The following is a 15,912-nucleotide window of genomic DNA, read 5'->3' on the forward strand; positions in this document are numbered from 1 at the left end:
AAAGTCTGACCATATAATGAGTTGAAAATTAAGAGATCCTACTAAAAAGAATGATTGCAAGAAGATTTGGTTATGTCATGTGTATAGTTAAGTGTATAACTGTGTTATTTTGGATTTAAATAAAAGTTTCTTTTGTAAAGAAGGAAATAAAATTTAGTAAAGTTATATATTGTATTGATGTGAAAATCTTTAAAGAAGGACTAGCTATGGTTTGTTAAAAGGAGGTTAAAAGAATAAGCTGCGTATCGAAACTCTGATATGTAGCATCTCAAATTTATAAGAGCACTACCCATTTGAGATGAAGAAATGCTCATATAAATCACATCTCAAGGTGTTCCATTTCCAATGTAGTGTCATTTCCAATGAGATTAAGAGAGTTTAAGTGACATACATGAAGTCTTATAAAAATAAGTGGCAGAGTTGGGAAACCAGGTGGCACTTTGAGCGAGTCTCCCTCTGCCCTCTTGTCCTTCCTTATACTTTCAGGTGAAGAGAGATGGGTAGGGAGAAGTTCATGAGGGACTTTTGCCATGTTAGGGGAGAACTTTGAGTTAGATGCAAGTTTTAGATTCAGAATTATTCATGGATTAGGCTATTTCTGGTGAGAGAGAAGTGGTTATATGTGAGTGTACTGGGCAGGAAAATTCCTGTGGGAGAGTAGAGTCTGCCTATAGGAAGCTCCAAGTAATTAGAATTATCCTAATAGTATAGAATGGATCCTAGCCTCCTCCTGAGAATGATACAAATCTCTGTAAGCAAAGGTTTCATATCTCTTCCCCACTGATAATGTCCATTGTCTTTGCTGGATTGGATATATAGTAGGGTTGTGGGTTTTACTATGACTGAACAAGAGTGCAAGGGAAAACTCCGGGAGAGAGGAAAATAGGAACTGGTGCCCTATGGTTAGGCAGGAATATGATAGAGGCTGGGTTCAACTTTGGGTACTGCCCAATCATAGCAGCTATTGGGATTAAGAAGAACATTGATGGAGAGCAGGAAGCTTATGATGAGAGAGTCAGGAAGGTTGTGAAGGATGTGGGATGATTGGGGAGAGAAAGACATAAGAATAATAATAAGAAAATTCAAAAGGCAAAGGCACAGACTGCTGTCAAGATGATATGAGATGAGAGGAACCTAGTGATGGTTATATCTCTGAGGCATCTTCCCTGATTTACCTGACCTTCATGATCTCTTCCTCCCTTGTCTAGAATTTGCCTATGGGGGACATCCTTATCCTTTCAGTGGGATCTTTGAGATTACACCTGGAAGTGCAGTGGAGCTCGGAGAAACTTTTAAATTCAAGTAAGGAACATTCTTCCCTCATCTGTTCCTGAAACTCCTTTCCTAGACATCCTTTCAAGGAAGTTCATTCTTACTGGGATTGTGAGTCCCCTTCTTCAATTAGCTTAAGCTTAACAGTCTATCCCAAGGGGCTTCTTCAATGAGAAGGATATAAATATGATTCAGAGATGCTGAGGTGGCAAGCTAGAGACATGAGGGTATTGGGAGGAGATGTGCAATAACATATACTTAGTGTAGGAAAAGAAGGGAAAGAAGGAATCAGTCTTGATCCATGTCTTCAAATTATATAGTTTATATATGTATATGTGTGTATATACATATATATATATATATACTTATATATATATTTGATGTCACCCAATATCCCAAGTCATTTGGTATCTTCAAGATATTCTTCTGAAATAGAAACTAGGAGGAACTCATTTGTCCAAAATTCGAATATGTTGTACTGAAAAGAATCTGCTTTTATGGCCCTTCATTATTGTTGACTCAATAATGGTATGTCTTGGGAGATTATATGAGGAAACAGGTCAAAGCACCAGCGCCCACTTTCCTGCACTTCTCAGGACAAATATAAGGGTTCCTCAAATTTTATTGCACTTTTGCTCCAGTCACTCACTCTTCCCTCACAAGTCCCAAATATATTACTGTAGCTCTCAAGTTCTGCCTTTATATTTGCCAGTATTGATTCTCACTCTCTATCCTCACAAGAACATATTTCTAGAATTCTCTCACTCCAAAAAGAATTCTTTCTAAGTTTCCATATTCTCAGCACACAAAACCATAAACTATGGCTTTAAGTTTCATAGCATTTTATAATTTAAAAAGCCATTTCACAAATATGGTCTCATTTAATCCTCATAACCACATAAGGCTATGTTGTTATATATATACAACCACATAAGTTGTACATATATTATTATTGTTTCTATTTTAAAAAGAAAGAAAATAAGGCTTAGAGAGGTCATGCCCACCCAAGTTTCTATGGATAGTGAATGAAATTAAGACTCTAATGGGCACTACCCAATATTCACCACCCTGGAACTATTTGTTTGTGCTTTTAGGAGGCTCTTAATAAATACTTGTTAATTGATTTTAAATACTCTATTCATCTTTCTCCCAAATGCAAATACTTGTTTATTCCTCTTAGACATTCTCATAAAATTGGAGAAGAGGAGAATTCTTTTGTTCTCTCTTGGATGCAATGTCTAGGACTTTGAGTGTGTGTGTGTGTGTGTGTGTGTGTGTGTGTGTGTGTGTGTGTGTGTGTGTATGTGTTTCTGAATTTATTGGAGGATCCATGACCTTCCAAGTTGGGACATATAAATGTAAAGTTTTAGAAGTTGGCTTGCTGTATAAACAGAATGAACATTTTCTACCACACTAGAGGAACTCTTTTGGTGAACGAAACTCCATTCTTCCCTCTTGCTTTTCAAGACTCTTGGTCAAAAGGTTTTTCCTATTGTCCACAAAAATTGGTTGTACACAGCTTAGAGACCTTCTCTCACCTTAGTATTTCCTGCCACAGAGAAGCCATAGCCCTGGGCACCACCGATTTCACAGAAGAGGATGTGGACAAGATTTTGGAGGAGTTGGGAAAGGAGTACAAAGGCAATGCCTACCACCTCATGCACAAGAACTGCAATCACTTCTCAGATGCCCTGGCAGAGGTGAGCATCAGCATGGACTTTGTGTTCATTCATTCATTTCATTCTTGGCCTAGGAGGGGAGTCAGAAGACCAGCTCTGCCACTAACTGTGTGACTACATTTGAGTCACTGCTCCTCCCTGGGTCTCATTTATAAAATTGCAATGGGGTTTTGGTACATGCCTGGACACCCTAAGATGGCATCATTATCCTTAGGTGATTTACACCTTTATTGGTCCTCCATTATAAAAATAAAGGGGGTAGACTATATGAGTCAGATTCAGCATGGCATAGAGAAAGAGTTCTTAACCTGGGGTCCATGAACCTATTAAACATTTTTTTGAGGATAACTTTATTTAAATATAATTGGTTTCCTTTGTAATCTTTTTTTAATGTTATGTATTTAGACATTATTCTGAGAAGAGATCTTCAGGCTTCACTGGACTGCCAAAGAGAGCCAGGAAACATGAAAGACTAAGAACCCCTGGCAAGGATAATGGACTCAACTCACCAATCTTTGCATTAGGAAGCTTTGGGTTCAATTCTGAACTCTGAAATATACTAGTTGTATGACTTTGGTCAAGTCACTTACCCTCTCAGTGACTTTGGGAACCTTCTAAGTTGCAGATTAATTGTTGATCTTCATTGATAGATGGAGTTTCCACATACAAAATTTCTATACATCAATAATTTTCAAACTGTGGTCTGGGGACCCTTGGGAGTCTCCCAGATCCTTTTAGGAGAGTGAGAGCAAAACTATAAGGAAAACATTGATAAATCCCCCATAAATAAAAGTGTATGGATGAGGGTCCTCAATAATTTTAAGAGTATAGAGGGTCTTGAGACCAAAAAAATTGAGAATTGCTTCTTTAGATTAGTAAAATGATAGATCAAGGTGGGAAAAATCTAAATGATCAATTGCAGCTATAATATTAGATTACTGAGCAGTTACCATGTTCAGGCACAGTAGAAGGTTAGAGCCTGACTTCAGATCTCTAGGCATTGTCCTAGGTACCATGGGGACTAATTCATTTTCAATTATTCAATTCAACCAATTCAATTCAGTTAGTACCAAGACCATGGTACTCATTCAAAGGAAGAGAAACAATTAAAATACACAGGGAACACACGAAGCAATTAAAGAAAAACTTAATGCACTGTAGAAACAGATGAACAGTAATGTATTGGAGACTGGATTGGTTTCTAGGGATGGGCCTATGACCCACTTCCAGTGGCACATGTATTTCCGCTGTTCCCCAAGCTGGGAGTTCTCTCTCTCCTTATTTTCACTGCCTATTTTCTCCGGCATAAAGGAAATATACGATTATTACAGGTAAAGGGAATAACACAAGCTTTTTAATGCTAAAGCTAGGAAGTTTGAAAGGACAGGGTCTGGCAGGAGCCAGAGGAGTAATCTTTTGAACTCTTTCTTGGCAGTAGTTTCCCTCTTGTCACAGTTCCACAGCACATATAAAATTAAACCCTGTCCTTAGTGAGCTTAGTAACCACATTGCTCCTCTGGGTTTGCATCTTGGTTCATCTAAGGCAGCTGTTCTCAAGGGTGCTGTCCTTAACATCTGCTGGTTCATGGTACTCCCCTGTGGATCCCACAGGCCAATCCAAAATGCAAACCATTGGAAAATGTACTGCGGATGCTATTTTTAAGCCCATTTTTTTCATTGATTATTTGACTCTATAATGTAAAATGCATTGATGTAAAGAGTTAGAGTTTGTGGGAAAAAGAGACTGACCTTTCTCTTTAGATGTCAGGGTCCTTATAGAACTGATCTTAGTCTGATGTTGAATGATGAGGTTACAGGCCATGGCAGAGAGTAGCCCTTTAGTGGAGTAGAAGAGGAAGAATGAACTCAACTCTCTGGGACTAGAATTAGTTTTTATTGTTGTATTTTAGGTCCTCATTCAGAAACAGAAGACCTCATTCCAATCAGCTTTGAGTATTTGATCTCTTTTTAGAAGCTGCTCATGTTTGAGGTTTATCTGAGGTTTTTTTCTTAAATAATTGTCTACTTGTCCTATTGAGTTATGAACTCTATTTGGACTATTTTGTGCTTAATGGATCCATTAGGGTGTCCTATTTTTTCCAGGGACCTAATGGGGAAATTTGGGGGGCCCTTTGTGTTGCAGGGACCCAGAGTAATAGTCATTCAGTATGGTTTTGGTCTCTTACCTGAGAGTGAGACTTCTGGTTAACCCCAAGTCCCTAGTCCCCAAGGGGAGAATTAACATATTCTGGGAACTCATTAGAGATAAGAGTTTTCTCTGACAGAGGAGACTCAGTTTTTCCTTTTCCTTTCCTGTATTTTCCACAAATGTTAGTTTGTTTTATTCTGGTTTTCAATTTTTTTTGTTTTTGTTTTTTGTTACTAGGGATGGGACAAGCCATTATAATGGTGATGGGGAACCTTTTAGAGACAGAGTGCCAGGCCCTGCTCCCACCCAACTCCCCCCACCTTACTTCTCGGCTCCCATCTTTACCTCAGATAGGGTTAGGAAGAGCTCCCACTGGGCTGCTGGGCAGAAGGGTGGGTGATGTGAAAAAAATATCAACAGGTATGGTGGACAGGAGGAAGGGAGCAGTGCTGCCTGAGTCCTTCTGCTTTTCTAGTAACAAACTCAGAGGGGTGATGTTTGCCCACAGAGAGCACTCTGGGTGCCATATTTGGCATCCATGCCATAGGTTCACCATCACTGCTTTATAGGTATTAGGTATATTATAATAAATGAGAAGCTTTGTAAAATGCCACTTGTTGAATTTGGGAAACTTTGTATTTGGAAGTGATTTTGCAAAAGATCATTAATTTTGAAAATGTCTAACAACTGTGCTGAATAGACTATTTAGGAACTTTTATATGTCATTAAGGGGACCACTAAGAACTTGGCCTACTAGAGTTTTTTGGGACTTTTTAGGGCAAGGCACAGGAGGAAGCACTTCAAAGAACAACACTTGATTTTCCTTCTCCCCTACCACTTCTCAGTTTTCAGAAAACTTTTGAGAAGTAAAGATGTGGACAAATATTCCAATTGCACCCCAGTGCCTCCATGTTCTTTTCTGTCCTTCATTTCTTAATGCTTGTAATATAGCTTCCAACCTCATCAGCTGAGTGAAATTGCTCTCTCACTTTCAAGTTAACAATGATCTCTTAATTGCCAACTGAATGGCTTCTTGTTTAGTCTTCAACCTTTTTGATCTCTCTGCAACATTTGGTTATTTTCCTGCTTATTACCTTCTCCTCCTAGATTTTCTCTCCTCTTTAACTTTCGTGAAACTGCTTTCTCACAATTTTCTTCCTACCTATTCCTTCTCAGCCTCCTTCTTGGATCTCTAATCAAGTCATTCCTATTAAATATGGTTGTCATGCAAGGCCCTCTCTTAGCCTCTATTCTCTTTTCTTTCTATACTTTTTCCTCAGTTCCCCTGGGTGCAATGATCATTTCTATGTAGATGATTCCCAGATCTATATAGCTAGACCAGATCTCTCTCCTGAAATCCAGTCCTGCATCACCAACTGTAATTGAACATTTCAAACTGGATTCTCCATATGTATTTTAAACTGAACAGAACTCATTATCTCCCCCACCCCCACCTCCACTCCCAACCCATCTCTATTCCAAACTTCCTTATTATTGCCTTGAACATCACCATCTTTCCATTCAGGTTTCCCACTTTGGTGATAATTATCTTTGACTCTTCACTCAGTCGCCTCAAATATCAGCCCACTGACAACTCTTTTCTTCCTTCACAGCAACTCTTGTATGGGTCTCCTTTTCTCCACTCACATTGCCACAACTCTAGTTCATGCCCTCTTTGCACATCAGTTAGACTATTGCAATAATCTTCATTTCCCTGCCTCAAGACCTTCCCTGAAGAGTCATCCTACCAAAGTAATTTTCCTAAAGCACAAATGGCTCACTTTAGGCTTCCCACATTTCCCTCCTAGAAGTGTAAATATGATCATATCCCCACTCTTCCCTTCCTCCCCATTCAATAAACTCAGCTGGTTTCCTCTTACCTCCAGAATCAAATATAAAGTTCTTTAGCATTCAAAGACCTTTAACCTATCCTCTTCTTATACCTCTTCCCCAGCCTTCTTACTCTTTATCCCTCCAGCCTACTTGCTGCATCTTGCAACAAAACTTAATCTCCCATCCCTGGGTCTTCTCATTGGTTGTTCTTTATGCCCGAATTTCTTTCCCAACTCACTTTGCCTCACAGGATCTCTGGCTCCTTTGATTTCTCCAATGCCTTTAGGAAGCCTTTTTCAGCCCTCTTAGACAGTCTTCCCCTCTAAGGTTACCTTCCATCTGTTCTCTCTATATCTTATATGTATCTATTTATTTATGCTGTCTCCTGTGAGACTGAGTTACCTTGCTTTTTTTTTGAATCTCCAACACTCCAGGAAATCTCCAACACTCCAGGATCTACCACATAGAAGTGTTTAATAATTGTTTACTGACTGACTAAAGAAAAATTGCTGCTATTTCAGTTTATGTAAAGGTATTATTACTTAGCCAGAAATAGGTTTGCAAACAATAAAAGAGCTTCTTGAAAATGCTTATTTATATTTTCTTTTCTGGGGAGGAAGTATTACTCATATTCCATTGTATTTTGAAATGGCCAAGGAATTTTTTATACAGTTTCCTATGGCTTTCTGAAGCCATTTGAAATGGAAAAAGTATTGCATTTGCTTTTTTTGGCTGCCATATCATACTCCTGATTTATATATTTCTCTATATCTTATCAGATGAATTGCTCTAGCCACTTCCTCTTCATATTGTATTTGTTTTTTGAACCCAGTTATAAAAGTTTACATCTCATTTAAGCCCCAAATTCTTGTCGATAAGTATCTTTTTTGTATCCTCACTTTGGTGTCCAACTTGTTAGCTCTCCCTCCCAGTTTTTTGACATCTGAAAATTTGATTAGCTTGACAATTATGCCTTTAGCAAGGTAATTTCATAAAATGTTAAACATCCTAGAGGTAAACACAAATCCCTGGAGTGCTCAACTGGAGGCCTCCATTGAAGCTGACATTAAGTTTTTTGTTCTGACTATTCAATCACTTCTTAAACTACTAAAACATGTTCTTGTCCAACTCTCCTCTTTTCACAAGGACCACATGAAATATTTTGTCAAATGATTTGCTTAAAATTTAGGTAGGCTGAAGTATAGAGGAACAATTATCAGTTGTTTCTATAACTTGGGGTGTCATTTATTTGGGCTTTGTAACTAGAACTCATCAAGTGCATTCTCACTTTCTCTTTTCTTATTTTGGACTTCAACTTTATACTAATAATAGCTAGCAATTTATGTTGTGCTTTAATATTTGTAAGACACTTTGCATTTGATAAAATCTCATTTTATCCTCACAGCAACCTCTCACAACAAATGGGAGGTAAGTGCTATTATTTATCTCATTTTATAGTTGAAGAAACCAAGGCAGACAAATATTAAATGAATTGCCCAGGATCATATAGTTGGTAAATATTTGAGGTTAAATTTGAACTCAAGTCTTTCTGACTTCAGGTCTCTCCCTCTATCCATTATACTACCTGCCTTTAGCCATTTTTGACCTTCCACTTTCACTCCAAATATCACTCTCTTTGACATAGAAAATGGAAACAAAATAAGAATTGAACATCTCTGTCTTCTCTGTCATCAGGTATGATTGTCCAATCCATCTTGAACAACAACCCTGTCCCTTTTTTGAGCCTATTCTTTTCCTCAATATAGCTAAAAAAGAAAAATTGTTCTTTTTGTTGTCCTTAGCTTCCATTATCATCTTTTTCTGATCCCATTACTCCCTTAGGCTACTCTTTTATTTATTTTTATTTAAAGAAATTATTTATTTGTTTGTTATATTAAAGTTCCAAGGTATCTTCTCCTGCCTCTTCTCTCCCTGCGATAGAGAAGATAAAAAGACATATGTATATAAAACTCTGCTTTACTTGTTTCTATCTGTCAGTTCTTACTCTGGAGGTGGACACACATAAGTCATTCTTCAAACATCAGTCAATGTCCCATCTACCTTGAGCAACAGTCCTATCATTTCTTTGAATTTACCCTTTTCCTCAATAAAGCCAAAAAAATTAAAATCCGTCCTTTTTGTTGTCTTTAGCTTCCCTCTTCAGTTGTCTGAGCCTTAGCATCCTTGAAATTTTCCTTATGACTCTACCATGGTTTTATAGTCATCCCTTCATTACCTGCCCTTGCTTTCACCTTAAATTTAAGTTGTCAGATAAGTAGTTTGTTCATTTATATGGCTCACATTAGACAGGACCTCTTTCCTTTTTTTTCATTCACAGGAGCTTTCCATCCTTCCTGGACTGACTTCCTCAGTAGAACTGTAGGTCATGGCATTATACTTAGGTTTTCCCTGAATCCTTTGAAATCCACCTGTTAGCCTATGCCCAGCTTTCTACTTTTTTTCTCTATTAGCAATCTTAAAATGGATTAGTTATTTCTCTCAAGATTCCCATCCCGTCTACAACAAATTTCTCTTTTTTTTTTGGTGAGAAAAAGAAAAACAGTTCCCTTTGTTCGTTCTTCCATCTTTTGAAAGGTGAGAATATTGAATCAATCCAAGAAGATATTATCCATCTGGCTTTTTGCAGAGAAGAACTCCAGCAAAGTTACTGACAATGAGAGTTTTCCATCCATACTATTCCATACCTCTGTTCTAGGCTTTTGATCTGTTACCTGAACTTAATCTATTTCCTTGTTCTCTACATTAGTCTGTGGTATATTCTAATGGCAATAGGCAATTGCATCTGTTTTTACTTTCATTGACCTTTTCCTAAATTCTTTTTCCATGGTGTTTTTCCACTCTAGTTACTGGGACCTTCACATAAACATATCTCCTTACTGTTACTATTTCCATTCACTTGCTACCCTGTTTCCTTTTCCATTTGAACACTTTTTTTTTCATTCTAGAGCCATATTCCAGGATCTTTTCCTACTAAATTTCATTGATATGCTCAAGGTCACCTATGCTTAGGAGATTTGGAACTCCCAAAAGAAGAGATTCAATATTAATCATAACAGTATGGCAGTTTTTAGTGATTTGGGACTATACTTGTGACTTCATTAATATAATAAACTGGTAAGGAAATATCCTCTACCAATGAGACTGGCACCTAATCTGCAATCTATAGTGTTAAAGAGTTGTCTGGGGCACTGAGAAGTTAAATGATTTGGTCCTTGTCACATAGCCATTATGCTTCAAAGGAAAACTTGCACTCAGGTCTTAATGGCTCTGAAGCCCATTATATAGCACTTAAAGTTTGCAAAGTGCAAAATGATTATCTTCCTTGAAACTTGAACTCTTCCAAAAGAAAGGAGCACTTTTTTTCTCCTTGATAATCTAATGGAGTGACATTCCTTGAAAGGATACCAGCCTGACCTTTGAATATGGATTATAGTCACTTGGGCTTTGGTATACTTGCAGATTCTAGGAAGGTCACTGCAAAATTTTCTCTGCTCTTCATCCTTGATAGAAGTGAGATTCCCCAGACATTGTCTTTATTGCTAATTGCTCCCCAGGAGAACTGCTAGGCAAGCAGCCTGTGGGGGTTGCCATCCTTTTTCTCATTTTGTTAACATCTTGACAAGCACATCCAGCTTCCTTTTTCCTTGTTTCACTAGTTGCTTAATTTTCCTTACCAGCTTGTCTTACTTACTTCTCTCATCAGCTTTTCCTTTCCATGGAATGTTCTTCCTCTTTCATGAAAGGCATCATCAAATCTCTTGCTGAAATTTGGATGAATGATATCTTTCACTAGTGCAGTCATCTATCAAAATGGGAAATTATTCCTTCTGTGATTGACTTTTCTTCATGTCCCCATATTGACTTCTGGACAGATTATGATAAACTTGTGTGGTTACTTGGTAAGAATTAAGAGAAGCCTGAAGCTTTAGAAATGAATCCCAAAGAGGCATCTAGGTAGCACAGTGAATGGAGCACTAGGTCTGCAGTCAAACCCAGGAGGACCTGGGTTCAAATTAGACCTCAGATACTTCCTAGCTATATGACCCCGGGCAAGTCACTTGCCTAGTCTTTGCCACTTCCTGTCTTAGAACTCATACTAAGACAGAAGGTAAGAGTTAAAAAAAAAGAAATGAATCTCAAATTGTAGACTGTTGGGTATCAGCAAGCCAGGGTTAAGAGATATTTTTAGGCAGGACACTATACTTGACAACTGAAGTCATAGTTTCTTGCTCAATAAGGCTGATTCTGAATTAGGGTGGAATGACCTGACTTGAAGAAGTAAAGGGAACCTTTCCCTTACCTCTAGCACCATTGACCTAACCCAGGATGTGATTGATGAGCTGTTGCCCAAAGCTCCCTAAGTACTGTTTTTACCTCATTCCCATCTCAATAAATGGTCCTTCCAAGCCACACACAGAAGTGAATCAGGGAAAAGCCAGTAATATTTCTGGGCTAAATGCCAGAAAACAGTAAAACCCCAAACAGCTGCTGCCCCTGCTGCTTCCTAATCTGTACAACTTCTCCAGACCTGAAATTCCAGAGCAAGCTGCTTGTCTGGCAACTTATTCCTCTCTCTCTCTCTGTCTCCTGTCTTCCCTCCTCTTCAAGGTCCATTGAGCATCCAATCTTCTCTGAAGCACTGACTCTCACAGAAGCCTTGAATGTATTGGCAGAAAGGCACTCTGAGAGATCCTGTAGTCCAGTTCTCATCTCTCCTTAATTTTTCATTTATAAAATGAAGGCTTTGAACTAGATGACCTCTAATGTTCCTTTGAATGTCAAATTAAATGATCCCATGATCGTTAGGCTCATATTCAAAGTTTTTCCTTGGTGGGACTCTCAAGAGGCCTGGGAGTTACAGAAGTGACTTGCCCAAGATCCAATTTTATTATATTGGCTTGTCTTTTAAAAAAAAATAAACTTACCTTCCATCTTACAATCAGTACTATGTATTGCTTCCAAGGCAGAAGAGTGAGAAGGGTTAGGCAATGGGGGGGGGTGTTAAAGGACTTGTCCAGGGTCACACAAAGGTAGGATGTATCTGAGGCCAGATTTGAATCCAGGACCTTCCATCTCTAGGTCTGGCTCACAATCCACTGAGCAACCCAGCTGTCCCCTTGATCTTGTCTTTCAGTAAAATTGGAAGGTCCTAGGCTGCCTCTTCAGAATCACTGTTTTCTGCACTTTCTCATATTTTAGTTTAATGAGATTATAACCAAATCTCAAAATCCTAGCTTGTTATAGAATAAGTCTTCCATTTGATTTGCTAGACTGGTCTAGATTATTATCATTATTATTGCAATTATAATGATATATTTCAATGCCTCAAGACTCCATGATTTCTTATCAGTGTGAATTCTCTCTCCAACATAAGCCATTTGTGCCTTAATAGAGAGTTTCTATGGCCCCCAAATCATTCCATTACCTGGTGACTTTCTTTCTGGTGATGACCTCCCAATTTAGCTAGGTCAGTCCTTAGACAACAAATACACCGGGCCTTAATTTTTCTATAAAATGGGAGTTTGTTCTAGATGATCTCTAAAGTCCCTCTGAATGCCAGATTAAATGATTCTATAATCACTGGACTCATACTCAAAGTTTTCCTTTGGTAGAACCCACCAGAGCTTTTTCTTTGCAGCCATAAATCTCCAAGAACCCAGAGTCACTTCCATGCCATGATGAAGCACTGAAGGAATATATAGTGAGGGAATAATAGCTTGAACATTTGTAGTTCTTTTAAATTTTCAGAGGACCTTTATATCTGTTATCTCCTTTGTAAAAAAAAGACTATAGTATATTTTAGTGCCAAGCACAATACCTTGCATATTCGTGTTGTTGTTTTTTGTCACCATGGTACAGTTATATCTGACTTTTCGTGACTTCATTTTGGGGTTTTCTTGGCAGAGATACTGGAGTTCTTTGCCATTTCCTTCTCCAGCTCATTTAAAGGGGAGGACACTGAGGGAAATAGGGTTAAATGATTTGCCCAGAGTCATCCAGCTAGTAAGTGATTAAGGCTGGATTTGAACTCAAGTTTTCTTAATTCCAGGCCCTGTGCTCATTTGGAAATATTTTAATTCTCAGTGAAATATCTAATGGTGATGTTTCTAGGTAGAAGATGATCCAATAAAGGAGTTAATTAAAGACTACCTTGCTTATTCCTTCCTCTTAGCAGCTGGAAAAGTCTATATGATCATATTGAGATCAACTGGTCCTAGAGTCCTTCCTAATCTGGCTCTGAGATTTAGAGTTCCTATTATTCTCTTTGATCCTTTGACAATGGTAAATAAACCTGCTTTCAAGCTGGTTCTTCTTTGCAGAAACAGTTGTCTAATGGAGAAGCCACTATGCATTAAGAAGAATTGTAGATTAGCACAACCACGCAGACTTTGGCATTGAAGGAACAGAAGTTTCTGGCTGGACAGTTTGTTCCCACCTTTCACTAAAATGCTGAAGGCAGAGAGGCTGGGAAGTAGAAGGCTTCCAGAGTTTTGACCCAAATAATTTTTAAAATATTTTTATTTTTATTTTGAATATTTTTCCATAGTTACATGTTTCATGTTCTTTCCCTCTCCCCCAAGCCCCCCTAACCCCCCCTTAGCACAATTCCACTGGGTTTTACATGTATCATTGATTAAGACCTAATTCCATATTATTGATAGTTGGACTAGAGTTATCGCTTAGTGTCTACATTCCCAATAATATCCCCATCAGCCCATGCGTTTAAGCAGTTGTTTTTCCTCTGTGTTTCTCCTCCCACAGTTCTTCCTCTGAATGTGGCTAGTTTTCTTTCTCATAAGTCCCTCAGCCTTGCTTTGGATCCTTGAATTGCTGCTAGTAGAGAAGTCCGTTATGTTCCATTTTACCACAGTGTATCAGTCTCTGTGTATAATGTTCTCCTGGTTCTGCTCCTTTCACTCTGCATTAGTTCCTGGAAGTCATTCTAGTTCACATGGAATTCCTCCAGTTCTTTATTCCTTTGAGTGCAATAGTATTCCATCACCAACAGATACCATAATTTGTTCAGCCATTCCCCAATCGAAGGACATTCTTTCATTTTCCAATTTTTTGCAACCACAAAGAGCACAGCTATATTTTTGTACAAGTCTTTTTCCTTATTATCTCTTTGGGGTATAAACCAAGTAGTGCTATGGCTGGATAGAAAGGCAGATAGTCTTTTAAAGCCCTTCGGGCATAGTTGCAAATTACCATCCAGAATGGTTGGATCAGTTCACAACTCCACCAGCAATGTATTAATTTGACCCAAATAATTTGTCCTGACCCCGGTAGCCATCTAGACATATCCTAGCCTCTGTTTGGCAGGGGATACCGCAACAATGGGGGAAGGAGGCGAGGGGACAAGAAAACCTTCTAGCCCTATTAAGACTCCAGGCCACCTCTGCTCAGATACTTCCCAGGAACTTCATTTTTTTGTTTTTGTTTTTGTTTTTGTTTTTGTTTTTGTTTTTGTTTTTGGAGGGGGGTATTCACAATGGCTGAAAGCTGTGACTAGAGGCTTTCTTGGTGGAAACACAATAAGACTGTTAGATTTAGAGTTAAAGGACCTGTGTTTGAATTCTGGCTCTTCCACATATTATTTGTATAAGACCCAAGTATCTTCATCTCTTAAATGAAGGAACTGGGCTACATGATTTCCAACTTTTTTTCATCTTTATATTTATGATTCTATGATCCTTTAATTTCAGAAGCACAGGGAGCAACTAGGGATTTGTCCTGATGGTGGTGGTGGGGTATCTGAAAGTCCTTTATTAGATCCCTTTTTATCACTGCCATAAAACCTGTCTTTTTCCTTTCCTAGATCCTGTGTGGCCGGGAGATACCTCGTTGGGTGAACCGCCTGGCCTACTTTAGCTCATGCATCCCTTTTCTACAGAGCTGTCTCCCTAAGGAATGGCTAACCCCCGCAGCATTGCAGACCCATATTGGCCTTGGTCTACGCAAAGAAGACTCAGGAAGTGCAGCAGATGAGGAGGTCCCCTCTACGTCAGGGGCGACGAGGACCTGCAAACACACCCGTGTCTGAGCTGGGCCCTGCCAATCCCCTTCTCCTTTTAGCCACCTGCCTCACTCTTCTACCTTTGACTTCTTCTCTCCCCACTCAATCTCCTTTTCCTTTTCCCGTTCTCCTCCAAGGAGGCTGGGGTGTTGCTAGCCCCTAAGTGCTCCTCTTGATGAGAAACTGAACCACTTCATTGTTTCTTTGGGCCACTGAAACCTCTACGACAGCAGTGCAGCTCTAAAATCACATGTGGATGAATGGGGAAAGCCTCCTTCCAAACACTGTGTGATGGGAGTTTGGGGGAGTTAGGAATCTTTGAGCTCTCCCCATCTCGCTTACTCTTGTAGTGTCCCTGAACAATCCACCGTACCCCCTCCTTGACCCAACTTTACTGTGCCCATCGGCCCCTTGCTATCAAAGGAGGGGAGAGGAGCTTAAATTAGGGACAATGTTTCCATCAGACCAGCAGCAACAGCTCCTTCTCTCAGACATTCTCCCATTTGGGGGGAAGCAAGGATTTTCTGAGGCATTTGGAAAACAGGGTGACATTCTCCAGATTTTCCACTGGAAGATGTATGTATGTGTGTGTATGATTTGGATGGTATTTTATATTCAAAAATCACAGGATTCCACTAACAAAGACAGAGTGAAGTTTATTTTTAGGGTGGGGGAGTAGAATTAGTTTGGGGAAGGAAGAGGGTTAAGTATATACGTGAAACTCGTAGAGAGACCTTTTAAAAACAAGACAAAATAATTTCTGGGTTGTCTCTCCTCGAGTCCTTGTTGTGGCTAGTAAAGGTAGCACCCTTTCTCCCAATAGCCAACTTCCTCCAATGCCTGATCCCAACAGGAAAAAGGACAGTCAGGGCTTGCCTCTTTAGCTCTCCTTTTGCTTTCATTTGTCACCAAGTTTCACCCTCTCCTTGACAAAGGAGACA

At 39.1% G+C, this 15,912-nt stretch overlaps 1 protein-coding gene across 1 annotated transcript in view; it reads left to right on the forward strand.

Moving 5' to 3' along the window:
• Positions 1-14,998, forward strand: part of LOC123234000 (deubiquitinase DESI2-like) — a 94,587-nt gene extending 79,589 nt beyond the window's left edge. The window contains exons 3-5 of the mRNA XM_044659967.1: positions 1,209-1,302; positions 2,831-2,972; positions 14,774-14,998. Of these exons, the coding sequence (XP_044515902.1) occupies positions 1,209-1,302; positions 2,831-2,972; positions 14,774-14,998 (461 nt within the window). The remainder of the gene's footprint in view (positions 1-1,208; positions 1,303-2,830; positions 2,973-14,773) is intronic.
• Positions 14,999-15,912: the final 914 nt, after the last annotated feature.

This window comes from Gracilinanus agilis, chromosome 2, assembly GCF_016433145.1.
Source record: "Gracilinanus agilis isolate LMUSP501 chromosome 2, AgileGrace, whole genome shotgun sequence".
Taxonomy (NCBI): Eukaryota; Metazoa; Chordata; class Mammalia; order Didelphimorphia; family Didelphidae; genus Gracilinanus; species Gracilinanus agilis.